Here is a 15,747-nt window from a genome sequence, read left to right as displayed (position 1 = left end):
GTTTCAGTCAGACAACTCCAGTTGGTATGCTCTGAGACTGCTTTGTTGTGTGAACTGAAGCACTACAAATAGGATGATAAGATCTGTTCAAAAGCTCACACCAAATCCAAATGAAAAAAAAAAAGGTGCAGATTTATGTTAAACAACATCGTGCCTTATCAGAAGGCAGAAGATGCTATGCCACTTCTAAAGTTTTTGTTTGTGTTAAGTTCCTTGCAAAAGGAATGAGAAGCATAGGGCAGTTGATAGAAGAAAGGACAAATCTGATGTGAAAAGGCTGTAGAAGAGGGTTAAGAGCCTTCAGTCAACCATCAGAGGATAGAAGCAAATCAGATAAAGTCTGTACAGAGGTTTCTGAATGTCTGAATGGATGCTTTTTCACCTGTTGAGTTCCATAGCTCAGCTCTGCTCTTTTCCCTGTGGCTATGTGGATGCTCCTCATCTGCTTCTGCACAAAGTCTGCTGAATTAACTTGGTTTGCAATAGATGGTTGTTTAATCTGTGTGGACATTGTTGATCTTCTGTGCTCAAAAAGAGTTTAAAAAACTAAGTTCTGTTTTATAACATACATGATACTGAAAGGATGAGGAGAGAATGATTTTTTTTTTGTCCCCCCACTTTAATGTGCAGGTTTTAAAATATTACTCTGTAGGAGTTTTGATCCACTGTAGTGCTCAGGGACAAAAGATGTTAACCATTTACATGAATGGTGTGCTTAGCATTTTTCTTCAAACTCTATTTCTGAGTTATTTTATTGTCATGTTGTAAGTGTCATAAATGAGGATTCTTCTTAATGAGATAATCATGCGCACAAGCTAAAATAATCCAGTTAGTTATATGTTGTTTCTTGAACAGCAGAATTGATAAGGTCTGTTCTCCCACAAACTCGTATTCGTTTGTGCCTTCCAGCCCTCTCGTCTCCTGTATTACCTCCAGGCTCTCTCTCCTCAGTATTTCAGGTGTCCCCACCTCCAGTCAGAGAACCTCCTCTTTGCTCTCCCTCCTGCTGGCGTGCCAGCGCTGGGTTTGCTGGCTGAGCTGGAAGCAGAACGCACGGTTGTTCGTTCACTGCCCTGTCTCTGCTGAGGAGCTGACCTTTTTCCCTGAGGTAGGCTAGGAAAGGAGACAAGGTGGAGTGTGTTTGTGTAGCCAGAGTGGATGTGGGGTAAGGGCTGGGCTGTGGCCATCTTTCGCTAATTGGGGATGCTAAAAGGGTCGGTCTTACTTACAAGACTCTTGATTGTCAGAAAACTTGTAGGAAGTTAGTATGTCTGAAATTTCTCTCCCACTGTGAAATTGGATTGATATTGATCAGTGGGTTCCACATTTACCGGGGGAGGACTGACAGACACGCAGACAGTTATGGACAGTGCAATTGTATAAGCCTTATTTTGTCTAGAAACCAGGCTGTAAAAAAAGCAACTGTAATAGAAAAAGCTTATCAATGTTTATGCTAAAGAATAACGGCCCTTCAAAGACTACAATAAGCAAATGAAATGCATGACATAGAATACTGTTGCTTTAAAAATTTGTGACTGGATGGTCTTTGTTAAAATAACAAAGGAAAATTTTAAACCCGAATAGTTTTGGTGATCACATCAACAAAAAAAACCCCAGCCTTACAGTTGATACTGGAGCAGCTGTGGTTCCACCACAGGTTAGAAGAGTCTCTTGGCTGCTGCAGTCCCACTGACCAGTAAGTGAGTGGGCCAGGATGTGTTCCTTGGCCTTGAGGGCAAGTGGTGTGACACAGGTTGCACCCTCCCAGCTAAGCTCCCTTCCTCCAAACTGGGGTGACCTCCTCTGCCCTGCCTGTAGGGAACAGTATGTATAGCTCTCCCATGTATAGCTTTGGGCTGTTCCTGAGCAGCATCCAGGAGAGCACAGTGCCATTGCTGCCATCCGGGACTGTGCCAGAGAGCAGGCTGACAGCTGAACAGTTGTGTTAAGTTACGTAGTTACACATGGATGATCATGGTACAGTGCTTTAACCACATGTCCTGGGCTTGCTGGTTTACTACTATAGCTGTCCTTTCACCTGCCAGGAGTTGTATGTTTTTATTCCACCCCTTGTTCCTGTCGTTCTGTGTTGAAACATTTCAGTTTACTAAGCTGGCCTAAAAATATGGCTAAATGGTGGGTTAGCCAAGTGCCAAAGCTGCCTCAGGGAGGGTGCAGGAGTATGATGGCAATTAGATTGGCTTGGGCTGTCATGGAGCCCTGGGCTGCCAGAGCAGCAGACTCTATCATGCGAGTGAGAGTGAGCTGTGCCGGAGAAGGGGAGACTGGAACTCCCTGTGCCAGCTGCTTGGCAAAAACTACCGTCTTGCAACTACATGCTGAAAGGCAGCAAACGGCACAGTCAGTGGAGGAATGAATAGCTCCTTAAATTGACTTTACTGTTGGAGAAAACATCACTGAACTGTAGCCTGCCTTTTCTTTCCCTCTCCTCCTGCACCCCTGCCCTTGGTCATAATGCACAACGAAAAAGTATCTGCTGAGCTGGAAGGGATGTAGAGGAAGGAGGTATGGAAATTAGAATGCAGTCCTTCTGTCTTCATTAATGCATTTGTAAGTATTGAGAATACTCGTCCATTATTTTGTTAAATTGTTTCTTCAGTGCTTCCAGTGAAAAGTATTGTGTGCTTTGTCATATATATTGAAGGCACAAAGGTGACAACTAACTTTCTTCCAAGTATTTGTTTGGTATTTAAGTTAACTTGCATTAAGTTTGGTATTTAAGTTAAATTACGTCTCCTCAGTACCTGGAAAATTCTCCCAAATTATAATGTAACTGCTTTGTAATGTAATAAATTAACCACTGTCAGTACCTGGAAAATTCTCCCAAATTATAATGTAACTACTTTGTAATGTAATAAATTAACCACCATCGAGATGAGGAACTGTTTACAAGGGCAGGGAGTGACAGGACAAGGGGAATGGCCTGAAGCTGCAGGAGGGGAGATGGAGATGAGATGGGAGGCAGAAATCCTTCCCTGTGAGGGTGCTGAGGCCCTGGCACAGGGTGCCCAGAGAAGCTGTGGCTGCCCCTGGCTCCCTGGCAGTGTTCAAGGCCAGGCTGGATGGGGCTTTGGGCAACCTGGGCTAGTGGAGGGTGTCCCTGCCCATGGCAGGGGATGGGACTGGGTGGGCTGGGAGGTCCCTTCCAACTCAAAGCACTCTGGGATTCCATGATTCTAAGACTTGTATTGCTCTGGAACATGGCACAGCCCTTTCTTATTCTGTGAGATTCCTGATGGAGAGGTTTACTCTTAAGATTGGGGAGTGATTTGAAAAGAATCCAACAACCATGTAAGCTCACAGGTGATAATAGCATTTTTTGTTCTTGCGGTTTTCTCTGTTTTAAAATAGCTACAGATATATGGGTGGAATGTGCAGATTAGTGGACTTTAGCCGCCTCTATTCCATTCAGATTTACTAGTGTAACATATGAATCCATGCCCTGTGATACAGATGTGCAACCTCCCTTTTCTCTGACTCAAAAAGTCTCTCAGGTTGCAGGCATACTAAAATACTAGCTGACTTTGCATGCTGCTTCTTAAGAATGTAAACCCATGTAATGGCAGTATTAATAGTTCTATAGCTCCTACCTTTTTCTCAAAACATAAACTCTCCAAAGTAAGGCACTAGACAAACACTATCTTCTCACTCAACATAGCAATTGCCTGTTTGTTTACAGAGCCATATCTGCTACTTCACAGCCATAAAGTTATTATTTCATTACATCTCATCCATTATAAAGTGGCAGAGATATGTTAGACCAAATTGGAGGCAATTAGCCTGTGAAATGAGTGAAATTCAGGGTGGAATCAAAGATGAATGGAAACAGTATAGTCTGTATGCAGATCAGTTTGGACTTACAGAACTTTTGTTGCTGTGGGTAACTTGTGCTTACTGTACTTTGTATTATTGGAATATTGACCAGAAACTTCCTATAACTTTCCACTGACTGGCCAATGAGGTTTGTTTTTTCTTGTGGATTTTTCACTCAAAATAAAATAGGAACAAAAAAAAAAAATGAAATGTGTAAAATAGCCTCATTGTGATGGGATCAGACAGGTCCTTGAAACTTATTTCAGTTAGGTTTTGAAACTGAATGAGATTCCAGTTCATAATGTCTGAATATTATGTTTTAAGGTTATCTGTAAAAACATATCACTCACAGATTAGTAAAGCTGTTAAAACTTGAGCATGTATTTTCAGATCAGTTTTAACTTAGGTACATAGACAGATTATCAAATTAATCTCAGAGCCTGAAAGTTATAAGAATGACGTTTTCCATGCAAGAAATAGGCCAGAGTGGGCTATGAAAAAGTCAGGTTTAAATCAGCATGTATATGTAATGGAAAATGTTCAGTTTAAAATTTGTATGGACAGTGACTGATAAAAATCTTGACTGTGATGGCATTTTCCTCATTTTTAACAGCAGAGTTGGTTGATTTTTTTATTTTTAAATCAGGAAAACCAGGTGTGGGAAGAGTATAATAGCAACCCCTTACAAGGTAGAGAGCACACTTTAAACTATTTTTAAAGGTTTTGAAGCTATATAGTGCACCAAGGAAAAATGTTTTCCAGGGCAGTAAGAATCATATTATCATTTAAAGAGTTTTTATCCTACAATAAAAATAGTCTGCTATTTTTGAGGCCAAAGGAGCAGCCAAAATCCTTATCTAGCCTTTTAAAAGACGGCAACCTGACAAAGTCCTGTGGAATATGTGATTGTGGTTCTGATCCCACAGGGAGATTAAGGTGAAGTAGAGTGAGATTAGGTTTTCTGGTGAAGTTAAGCAAAATGCAGCTCTCTTGTCTGTGTAGACCTTGCAAAAATTATTAGTTTGTCATAACAAACACAGGAGTTACTCCATGGCTTCCATAGTCCAACACAGACTTACTTGGACTTATTAATCTTCTTGATTTTTTTTGGTTGTGGGGTTTGTTTTTGGTTTTTTTGATTAAAAAGATAACTAATATGGATGAGATGAACAATTAAAAAAAATAACTCATTAGGATTTTTCCGTGGTCAGTTAACATCCTGGAAGGTCTGTTCAGGAAGTGTTTAGCAACCTGTCTATACCACGGGTTATAACAAGAGGGAGATGACTTCCAAAAATAGGCTCCCTGTGTGCCTAGCAGCGTGGATTAAATGTCCAGAGAGCCTAATGTGTCTAAAGACAGCTGGTCCGTTCCCAGATCTCAACAGGAACAGTGCTGGTTCTAGTGGAATTTGTTACCCGCTCATCTAAAGCTCAAGCACTGCAAACTTTTATTTCAAAACCTCTCAGCTATTGGTGAGCTTCACAAGATCTGCAGATGACTAATGTAAAATTCTTGTCTTGGCAGCATCAGAGATTTTTAAATAGTATCTTTCTTCAGCAAGAGATTTTGGGGTTCTGTTCTGAGATTAACTCTTCTAGGATTAACCCAGCTCTCCGTTTTCTTTGTTGGTTAGTAGTCTGACCCAAACTGAAAAGACTGAATTAATTACAAGCATGTACCCTCAGTCGCAAAGAGAAAAATATCTTGGCCAGGAGGGAATAAACTTTCAGTTCCAAATGCATGTAGTATAATCAAAACAAAGCCTCACTAGCAAAGCAGTGGCAAAACAATGGTGCCTAGAAATATGATTGCTGGAGCAGAAAAATAAAGTCACAGAAAATTTATTTTCTGCTAAGGCCAGTTATAAAAAGATGCCTTCATTCTTTGGCAGAATCTTTCTAAGAAAATATTTCTTTTAGGGGAGATGCTTAAGCTTTGGGAGAGTAGAACTATGTATGTGCACCCCAGGCAGACATACTGAGGAATCATGGTTAAATCAAGGGAACGGAAACCCAGGGGTTTTGGGAGTGATTTTATTTCAGATTGAAGTGACTTAGTAACCCGAAACATAGGGAGGAGAAGAAAAGGTGCTTTCAATGAAACAAGGAAAGTTTAGAGGTGCCATTTGCATTGCGTCTTTGAAGGTTATAATTACTAGCTATTGTTTTGATGAAACTTGTGGTTTCTTTAATACACTTATCCAGATTTCATAACCAAGCGCCAACATTTGAATAGTACACATTGTGTGTTTTGCTGGTTTTATAAATCATTGTCTTTTTATTTTGCTTTTACCTACACTATACTGGTACTAGGTCCAGTCTGCTTTGAATCATGGTTTCCTAGTTAATAGTTGTCTCTATAGGAGGCAGTTGCAGAAAAACACACTTGAAGATTTGAGAAGAGTGACAAGTAATACAGTATGTTGCAAAATATGAAATGCATCAGCTCGAATAACATGAAATTGCAGTCATTTTCTAGGGAAGGAGAATAAGTTGGTTAAACAAAGGCCAAGAGTCTTTGAGGGGGAAAAGTCTCAACACCTTTGAACTAACAAAAAGCATTTCCTTGAAGTTTGTAAAGTGCTTTGGGGCCTGTCTGGATGAAAGACTTTATCTGTCAGTCATTTTCCTTGACTTTGTTGTGGGTCCAGACAGGTATCTCATTACACAAGGGTTATCGTTTGTCCCATATTTCACTCTCCCCACCAGGCATAGGCTTATCAACCTTTTGTCTGTTTCCCATGGTCACTTGGGCTTCTTCGTAGGCTCGCATAAGATCTTACATTTCTTGAAAGCGTCACTGGTATGATGTGAACGGACTTCAGGCAGCTCAGTCAACACATCTTGTTGGGATGTTTCTTCACACTTGAAATCTGGGTCATGTCACAGTAATGTAAATGTGCTGACGAAACATGACTGGTATTATTTGTTTAAAAGGAAATTGAAGAAAATATTTGTTCTTGGTTCCTCTTTCTGTGGATCTGCCCACTGTGATCCAGCTTGTGTTCACAAATATTTGAAAGAAATGAGCACGTTTTCTCAGCAGTGAGGGCTGCATTATCTGAGCTGGTTGCTAGTGGGACACCGAACCCACCACTGGTAGCTCACAAGTTCCAACCTGGGCATCAGTTGTCACAGCTGTTAAATTTGACAGGTCACAGCTCAGTGTCTTGGTCACGTATCCATCTGTCTGTACAACATAAACAACATGCATTGATACTCTTGCTCAAGATCTTAAAAAGTAAAAGAAATGTACTGCCACCTTGGCTTTGTGTAAACAAGTTGTTTCAAGAAGTGCTGTGGAACTAACACAGGAAGAATATTGTGGCTGTTAAAACTGGATATATTCCACAAAATTTTTCGGTTTTGTGCAAAACACTTTGTTTTGCAATGTGAATTTTTCATACTCACTGGTCATCAGCTCCATGATGGCAAAACCTAATGTATGGGCACAGTTACCCTGAGAGAAAGGAGCGTTTTTGGCTGCCTTCTGTCATTTGGAAGGGAGGGGTACTGTGGCAGGGAAAAAGTATTGTGTCAACATAGACTGTGTTCGCAATAGGAGGTTAATGTAAGCTATAGCAGCAGAAGCTCTGTTGTGTAAAAAATGTTGAGGATTCCAGCATAGCTGACGCAAGTTTCATCCTTTCCTCTTCTCTTACTATCTCACCTCTTACGACAAGCTCAGAGTCTCCCTCCCAACACCGTGGAGGATGGCCAGGTAGGCTTGCAAGCCCTCTCTGGCTCTGTGCATCCCCCTTCTGTGCTGTTGGGAGAGCACGATTTCCTGTGAGATCCAGAGGGGATTTGTAGCATGTCTGATCTGCCTGGGAAAGACCTGGGCATTACGTTGGAATGCTGGAGAAATGGATCAGATGGAAAAAACCCAAATAAGTTCAAAAGAAAAAAAACCAAAACACCTAATGTATTCCTGTCGCTCACCAAATTACACTCCTGAAGTGTGATCAGTTGTCTTAAGCCTCTAGAGCTCTTGTGGTGTTCAGGCTTGGAATATATAGTTTTCAGTGGTGGCAATTCAGTGTTATTACTGAGTGCCAAATAAATGTAGAAATTGTTCAACACTATAATTTTAATTTTTCTTGTCAGTTATCTCTTCCTATTGTTCATCGCTATTGTTCTTTTACCGTCTTAAACTTTTTCCTATATCAAAAAGCCTTAAACCCTGTAATTATATGTGCCTCATCTAATTTTTCTTTTAATAGTTTTGGGGAAAATAGATAAAACAGTAGTACCGTATGTGGTGGGAAAATAAATCATTCCTAACCGAAAATTTCATGGAGATACGCTCTTATTTAGAAATATGAGTCATTCACAGGAATTTATTTCCTGCAGGTACACTGTACCTGTGCCATGGAATAACAACAGTATTTACAGGGTAGTGAGCCTGACAACTTAGTGGGGGGGACTCAGGAAAATGGGGAATTTATTGCAGCTGTATCATGTTCAGCTGCTGCTCTTTAATAGCTCCTTCATTTCTTATTTTCCTGTCTCACATGTTGTTTAATGAGAATTCCATTTAGTCCCTCTTTGCCATGTATTTCTCTCTTGAAGAATGAAGTTTTTCCTTTTTTTTTGAAGAATGAGGTTTTTCCTTTTTTTTTTTTTTTCCCTTCCCCTTTTTTCTCCTCCCCACCCCCACACTTTCTGGGTTTATTATAGACAGAAGGAATTCAAGAAAGAAAGAGGGTTTGAGAGCTTAAAATGTGACCTGTATATAGTGCGGAAACATGGCTCAAGTCTTTAAATGCTCAGTATATTTGCTGTTAATGTATTTAATCTACTTCAGGTTTGTGCTGTTGCGGTAATACTTCAGTATCAACTTTTCATGCTGTGAAGGAATCGCACTGTTGCTCAGAGAGAGGATTTTGAGCTGCAAGCTCCTGAAAAGAGAACTAAAATACAGGAATTGCTTAGGATTGTTTAGTGTCATCCCACATACAACCGCCTGCACGACTGTTCGACTTGGGTCTTAGCGCACCTCCCTGGCCCAACGAGGTGGGGCCTGCTTCTGGCTGCGCGAGGGCCTTGGCTACACAGTCCTTCAGGCAGGCTCTCCGCGAACGGCAGGCTGTGGTGCAATCCCAATTGTACGTGTTTGCGGAAGGAAATTCACGTACATGTTTAGACTTGATTATTTTGACTGTGAGAGTGTGTTAAGTATTGTAGTCTGGTTTATGCTTGTTTCGGAAAAGAAACATGAATGTAATGCAAGTAAAAACTGTCCACTGCCAAATGCATGGAGCATTAGGAAAGCAAACTTCTGTCATTGAGAGGGTTGTAGGTAACTGTTGCTAAGTCCATTAGAGATATTTATAACCCCAGGCTTGATACCCAGGATGCGAAATGAGCCAAAGAACTCTCTGGCAATAGCGTACAGATGAGTTGAACAGTTCCTTGCTGGATAAATACACACTCACCATTGACAAACATTACATGGGTTCATCCTTTGTCTGCCTGGTATTTGTTTTGGTTCTAGAGAAATCAGGCAACTTGTAGCATAGCAAATTTTAAGTAATATTTTCATTCTCAAATTGGACTTTCACTAGTGTCAGTCTTTCAATGTTTTACAAGTTTTTCTGATTCCTTTTTACACACATTTGGGTTTAGTACAGTCTTGTTTAATTCCTGCCCAGGCAATGGCAGTCACCTTAGATTTCTCACCAGAATATTTTAAAAGACTACTGGTTTATAAAGTCACATGGTAGGATGTTTTCCAGTTTTTCAAAATGTATGTGTCATTCTAATGAATGTGGTTTACATATTTGAATATACTAAATCCCATTATATTTTGGTGTTCATTTACTTCATTCCTAATTCCCCCTCGTAAATAGTTATCCATCGTCAATCAAAAGCTTGAATTAGTTTGATGTAACTCTCTTCTTACCTTTCAGAGTTTTTGAACTAGGTAAATGAGAATTAAGAACCTCACTTGTGTATATCTTGATATACTCAACGTGTATATTTTAGGAAGTCCTGACTCTTTCAGTTCTGTGTAATATACCCTTTCCAGAGAGTTCATAGTACAGGCGATTGAAAATTAGTTTCTTTAATTGGGATAACTAGAGACCACAGTTGTGAGCGGCACAAAAGCATTACTGTATAGAAAAGGCTTAAGAACAGCAATGCTCGAACCTCAGCTTTGGTGTTCAGGTTAGTGTCCTCTTGTGCTCTACAGAGGGATCTGGACAGGCTGGATCCATGGGCTGAGACCAACTGTGTGAGGTTCAACACGGCTCAGTGCCGGGTCCTGCCCTTCAGTCACAACAACCCCAGGCAATGCTACAGGCTTGGAGCAGAGTGGCTGGAAAGCTGCCCAGCGGAAAAGGACCTGGGGATGTTGGTCAACAACTGGCTGAATATGAGCTGTCAGTGTGCCCAGGTGGCCAAGAAGGCCAACAGCATCCTGACTTGTATCAGGAATAGTGTGGCCAGCAGGACCAGGGCAGTGACCATCCGTCTGTACTCAGCACTGGTGACACCACACCTCGAATACTGTGTTCAGTTTTGGGCCCCTCACTACAAGAAGGACATTGAGGTTCTGGAAGCGTGTCCAGAGAAGGGCAACAAAGATGGTCAAGGGAACGGAACACAAGTCTTATGAGGAGCGGCTGAGGGAACTGGGGTTGTTTAGCCTGGAGAAGAGGAGGCTGAGGGGAGACCTTATTGCTCTCTACAACTACCTGAAGGGAGATTGTAGCCAGATGGGTGTTGGTCTCTTCTGCCAAGTAACAAGCGATAGGACAAGGGGAAGTGGCCTCAAGTTCTGCCAGGGGAGGTTTAGATTAGATATTAGGAAAAATTTCTTCACTGAAAGGGTTGTCAAGCACTGGAACAGGCTGCCCAGGGAAATGGTGGAGTCACCATCTTGGAGGTACTTAAAAGACTTGTAGACATGGTGCTTGGGGACATGCTTTAGGGGTGGACTTGGCAGTGTTAGGTTAACAGTTGGACCCGATGATCTTAAGGGTCTTTTCCAACCTAAATGACTCTGTGAAGGCATTGATAGATGTCACAGAGATCACGGAATTCTTGGACTGCAGTTGGTGGGACTGACTGTGCTCCACACTGCTTGCTTGGTGCTTGGCTTCACGCACACACTGCCTACCTGTTTGCTCCAAGACATCAGGGCCACTTTGAACCCTGTGCTCTGTCACAGTGAGTACTCTGGAAACGGAGCCTCTAGTGACTCCCAGCTTCCCTCCATCCATCTGTGGACCTGCGTCTTGCTCAGCTCTCCAAAATACACCAGCTCAGTTGGCTGTGTGGTGTCTGGGTACGTCACTCGTGAGGTGCGCCATGTGTTCTTCTCCAGTGCCTGCTCTGTTGCATTATTCAGATGCCCATTGATTCCCTTTATAAACTGATTTAACTGGCATAAAAATGAAGTAATTTTTTTCCCTGTTAGCTCAGTGAGCTGACCTGGTCTCTGAGGAGGAGGCAAACTCTGAAATGGGTGTGGGAAAGAAATGAGGAGGGAGCAGGATCAAGCCACTAGGTCCCTCATGTCATCCTGCCATATCTTAAAGTGCCTTTGAGAAGCTTGCTCTGATGATTACATATTCTTGTACCTTTTTCCCTATGTCTTTCTGATTTGATTCCCCTTTTACCGCTTCTCTTCAACTTCTCAGCATAAACATGTTTCCTGTACCCAGGGGACCATCATGGGTATAGGCTGCCCTGTTGCTCTGTTCCCGTGCCTGGCTCCCAGGGCTTCCTGGCAGGAAGGATTGCAAACAACAATCCATTCAACCTGTGGAACAGAAAAAAAAGACTGGTTAGTCATTCTGGGTGGGATAGGGCTGGCTGGCCTGTCAGAGCTGTGGAGGAGCCCAGCATACTGAGCTGTTGGTCCCCAGGTGAAGCCAGGTGAAGCTGGGATGGTTGATGTGTTTATGGCTCTGCTGCCTGCACTCCTCCTCTGCTCACTTCTCTGTCCTAGAGACTGCTGCCTGGGATCTCATTTAAGTCTCCTTGCAATATACAAATCAAAGAATTTCAGAGTTATAATTCAACCAAATTAATTCCTAACCAGCTTGATAATAATGCTAATAAAATTCCCTTTTCAAAGCATGGAAGGACTAGAGCCCCATGGAGAGTTTTAAGAATATTTTTAACATGGCAAAACAGTGTTGTTTTTTCTCTAACTTCATTCCAACAAATGTTGGAATCCACACAATGTTGATAAAAAATGATGCTTTCCTCAGTATTTCTGAAGTGAAAATATATTCTATGTTTTAAGGTATCTTTGGACCATCCTGTCTGTTGGTGTTTGATAATTTCTTCAATTTTATAATTAGGTCCTCCTGATTTGTACAGAAGTACAATAGGAGCATATGTCTATTGTTGTGGATCCTTCCCACCATAAATCATACCCCCAAAATTAATCTGGCAGCAGTTTGTAAGAAAGAAAAGTTGAGATTCAAGTTCTGATAATAGGCATATTTATTTTATATCTTTGTATAAGAATGTTATTTTTATCTTTTTATTTTCCTAGTGGCAAGGAATAGGAACAGAAAATTGGATTAAAATCTTTAGGGATTTTTTTTCATTATTTCTCTGCATTACTTTTTTCCCACATACAGTAGAGTCTTAAAATGCAAATTTTATTGCAAATATTAATAAGGAAAGGATACTCTCATGGACTTGGAGTTTAATGCTTTGGTTACTAGAGGGCACAAGATTATAAGGAACCAGTTTTTATAAATTTAGTGTACGTTCTCTGTTGTTTTTCTTTAAACCTGACATTTTTGCTGTAGTTACTTCAGTCATTCAAAATCTTGACTTGTCCTTTTCCTGTCTGTAAACAGTTGTTGTATTAACTACTAATGGAAAATGCTGGACATGTACATATGAAAAATGAAATGCCATGTTTGCTGGTAGTTAAAACAAATATTATATGTACCTAAAATATTTCACTCTGACAATACCAATTGAGTACTTTTTTGTGAAGTCTTCTAAAAAATAGTGTCAGTAGTTATATTATTCTTCAATAGTTGGAACACCTTTCATTTGAGATTGAGATTTCTCTAACTGCGAACAAATGCCACTGTGTACAGTGTCTGGACTGTTTTTGAAAAATATTATCACAGTATTTCTGTGTCTGTGAATCACACTAGTGCCACCATTGCCTTTTCCTAAACAAGATAGCTTGTGACATTACTTATATTTTAAATGTTATAGATATTTTTTCTATCTATTCAGCAATAAGATGCATGCTGAATCTACTTCAGAAAAGCAGATACCAATTCCTATCATGATAAGCATATGATTCTCTTTAAAAACAAATTTTTTCATCATGACTTCAGCTAGGAAATGCTTATTAGTTTCTTACTGGTACTTCTGTGGGTTACAACTCAGATGGATTTCTTGCTACTTCTTTTTTCTGCTCCTGATTAGTCCCATTCCAGTCAACCCAAGTATGAGATTCGGTCAGCTGAAGAAGGCATATCCCTCAGTCCAGAAAAGCAGTTATATTTATGCACAAATTTGACTATACCAGCAGTCCAATTGAAGGTTGGAGATAAATGGGACAGATTCTCTGGAATGGCCTTTTACTCTGCTTTAATAAATATTGCCCTTGCACAAGTCTTCCTGTGGTCTAATCTTATTCCCAAATATAGTTGTATTGAAGATCAATGTTAGGTTCCTTGGTTGAGCTGCTATATCCTCACCCATATTGAATGCACAGTCTCATTTATGATTTCTTCTTCTGTGAACACTTGACACGAATTTAGATTTATGCCTCATCTCAAATTTAATGTAGAGACTTAAAATGAAGTATTGTGAGGAGCAGAGAGCTGGAAAGGACTGCCTAGGTCATTGAGCCTAGTCATTTGATGCTGAAGACACCAGACACCATACAATCCTTTTCATCTTAAAAGCAGGTAGATTTTTTTTTTTTGTTCCTACTACTCACATTGGAGGGTTATGCAAAAACCTCATTGTTCTAATGGTTAGATGTATCCACAGCCAGATTATATTCATTTATTCTTCTGCCAATGTTATGCTTTAACATAAATAGGTCTTCTCTTTGATTTCAGTTAAGCCATGGAATCCCAGACTGGGTTGGAAGGAACCTCACAGCCCACCCAGTGCCACCCCTGCCATGGGCAGGGACAGCCTCCACTAGCCCAGGTTGCCCAAAGCCCCATCCAACCTGGCCTTGAACACTGCCAGGGAGCCAGGGGCAGCCACAGCTTCTCTGGGCACCCTGTGCCAGGGCCTCAGCACCCTCACAGGGAAGGATTTCTGCCTCAGATCTCATCTCCATCTCCCCTCCTGCAGCTTTAAATGTATATACGGATGTAAAAGCTCAGTGCATCAGAGCATTGTCAGTGTTACATAATTTTTTGAGTTCATGATCTGAAGCTTAATACATTTCTTCAATGACTAAGTATTCTTGTTTTTTTCCTTTTATAGCTTTACATGTGGTACACATGAAAATGAGGCTGAGAACGCGGAAAGCTTCTCAGCAATCGAATCAAATTCACACACAACGTGCTTTGAGGGCAAAGAGGAAACATTCGGAGGTGGAAGAGAGCTTACCTGTTGGCGGAGGAAAACCACAGAAAAATGAAACTGGCTTGTTGTCTTCAATCAAAAAGTTTATTAAAGGAAGCACACCCAAGGTATGCCATCAGTGGGTTTCTTCTTTTGTTTTTTTTTTTTTAATTGGGTCATACTCGGTTAAATTTGATTTTAAAACATTTCTTTTAAGAATAAATAAACATGTAATGTGGTGGAAGCAAAACATTCTTGTAAAGAATTGGAAGGTGAGAAGTAGCTGTGATAGTTGTGTCAGGTAACAGATATTTTAAAAAAACCCAAAAAACAGACTTTCAAACCCTACAAGAGTCAATTGTAGTGCTATTTAAGATAATCCAATAAATCACAGGATTTATTACCTAGGTATTTCTTTGTGAAAATATTGACTAGTAAATTCAGTAGATTTTTAATTTCTGGTTTGAGGATTCTTTGACTTTGGCAGTTGCCAGTACTGGCAACTAAGAAAAGCGAGTCTGTAAGCATAAATTTGCTGAATACTTTTAGCATTTGTCTTCAGAATTTTTAGGAGTCTCTCAATCAATAAAGGTCAAACCTCACAAATTCAGCTATTGTGAAATTGAGGTGACTACTCAGTATCTTATTGCAGTGAACGCTGCCCTCGCGTAGTGGGTCAACTGCAGACGTTGTCAGGGCTAAACTACTAAATCTCATCTGCCTTGATCCAGGCAGGAATCTGAACTTTACTAATCTTCACATGTTAAAACCTCTTGCATGTACGTTTTGAGGGTGAATTTTATATATATTTACTTTGATAGACTGAATGTTACCTTGCAGTTGCTTCAAAAACCTGTGGTTTTTTTTCTGTAAAGGGAGGCTAGTTAAAAAAATAAACTTAACTCAGCCCCAGCAGTCCAGATATTGACACTATGTGGCTGTAAATTTTAAAGAAGAGTCACCAAGAAGTCATAACTAAATTAAAATGTAGCCCAGATTAACTATATGATAAATAAAAATAGGATATAAATTAGAAGTATTTTCTGGGTTTTGAAGTAAGTATTGAAACGATAATTTTGTAACAAGCTGAAGTTGAAATAATTTTAATTAAACTAACAGTATATTCTTAAATTGTCAAAAATATAGTGAAATTTAATATTTTATGGCATGTGTTAATTACTTATCATAGAAACACTGAAGTACCAACAAAGAAATATTTCAGGAAAAATAAATAGTTAAATCTGCTTACATTTTGTTTTTCATTAAACCGGGACAATTAATCTATATTACATTCAGCATCTGTATTGTAGCTCAGTAGTGCAACATTTTGGCTGCAAAACCACTGCAACAAAACACTGAAATCTAAGCAAAACATTTTACATTGGAATTT

General features: G+C 40.2%; 1 protein-coding gene across 3 annotated transcripts in view; it reads left to right on the top strand.

The window, feature by feature from the left end:
* CTDSPL2 (CTD small phosphatase like 2) overlaps positions 1 to 15,747 on the top strand; it is a 45,311-nt gene that overhangs the window by 7,343 nt on the left and 22,221 nt on the right. Inside the window, exons 2-3 of one of the 3 annotated variants that reach the window (XM_075764353.1) lie at positions 13,621 to 13,741; positions 14,277 to 14,485. In XM_075764353.1, the coding sequence (XP_075620468.1) occupies positions 14,294 to 14,485 (192 nt within the window). In that variant the 5' untranslated portion in view covers positions 13,621 to 13,741; positions 14,277 to 14,293. Of the gene's footprint in view, positions 1 to 977; positions 1,109 to 13,620; positions 13,742 to 14,276; positions 14,486 to 15,747 lie in introns of those variants that run through there. The other 2 variants (XM_075764354.1, XM_075764352.1) reach the window with 2 other exon arrangements.

Source organism: Balearica regulorum, chromosome 12, assembly GCF_011004875.1.
Source record: "Balearica regulorum gibbericeps isolate bBalReg1 chromosome 12, bBalReg1.pri, whole genome shotgun sequence".
NCBI lineage: Eukaryota > Metazoa > Chordata > Aves > Gruiformes > Gruidae > Balearica > Balearica regulorum.
This window is presented reverse-complemented; position numbering and strand designations above follow the sequence as displayed.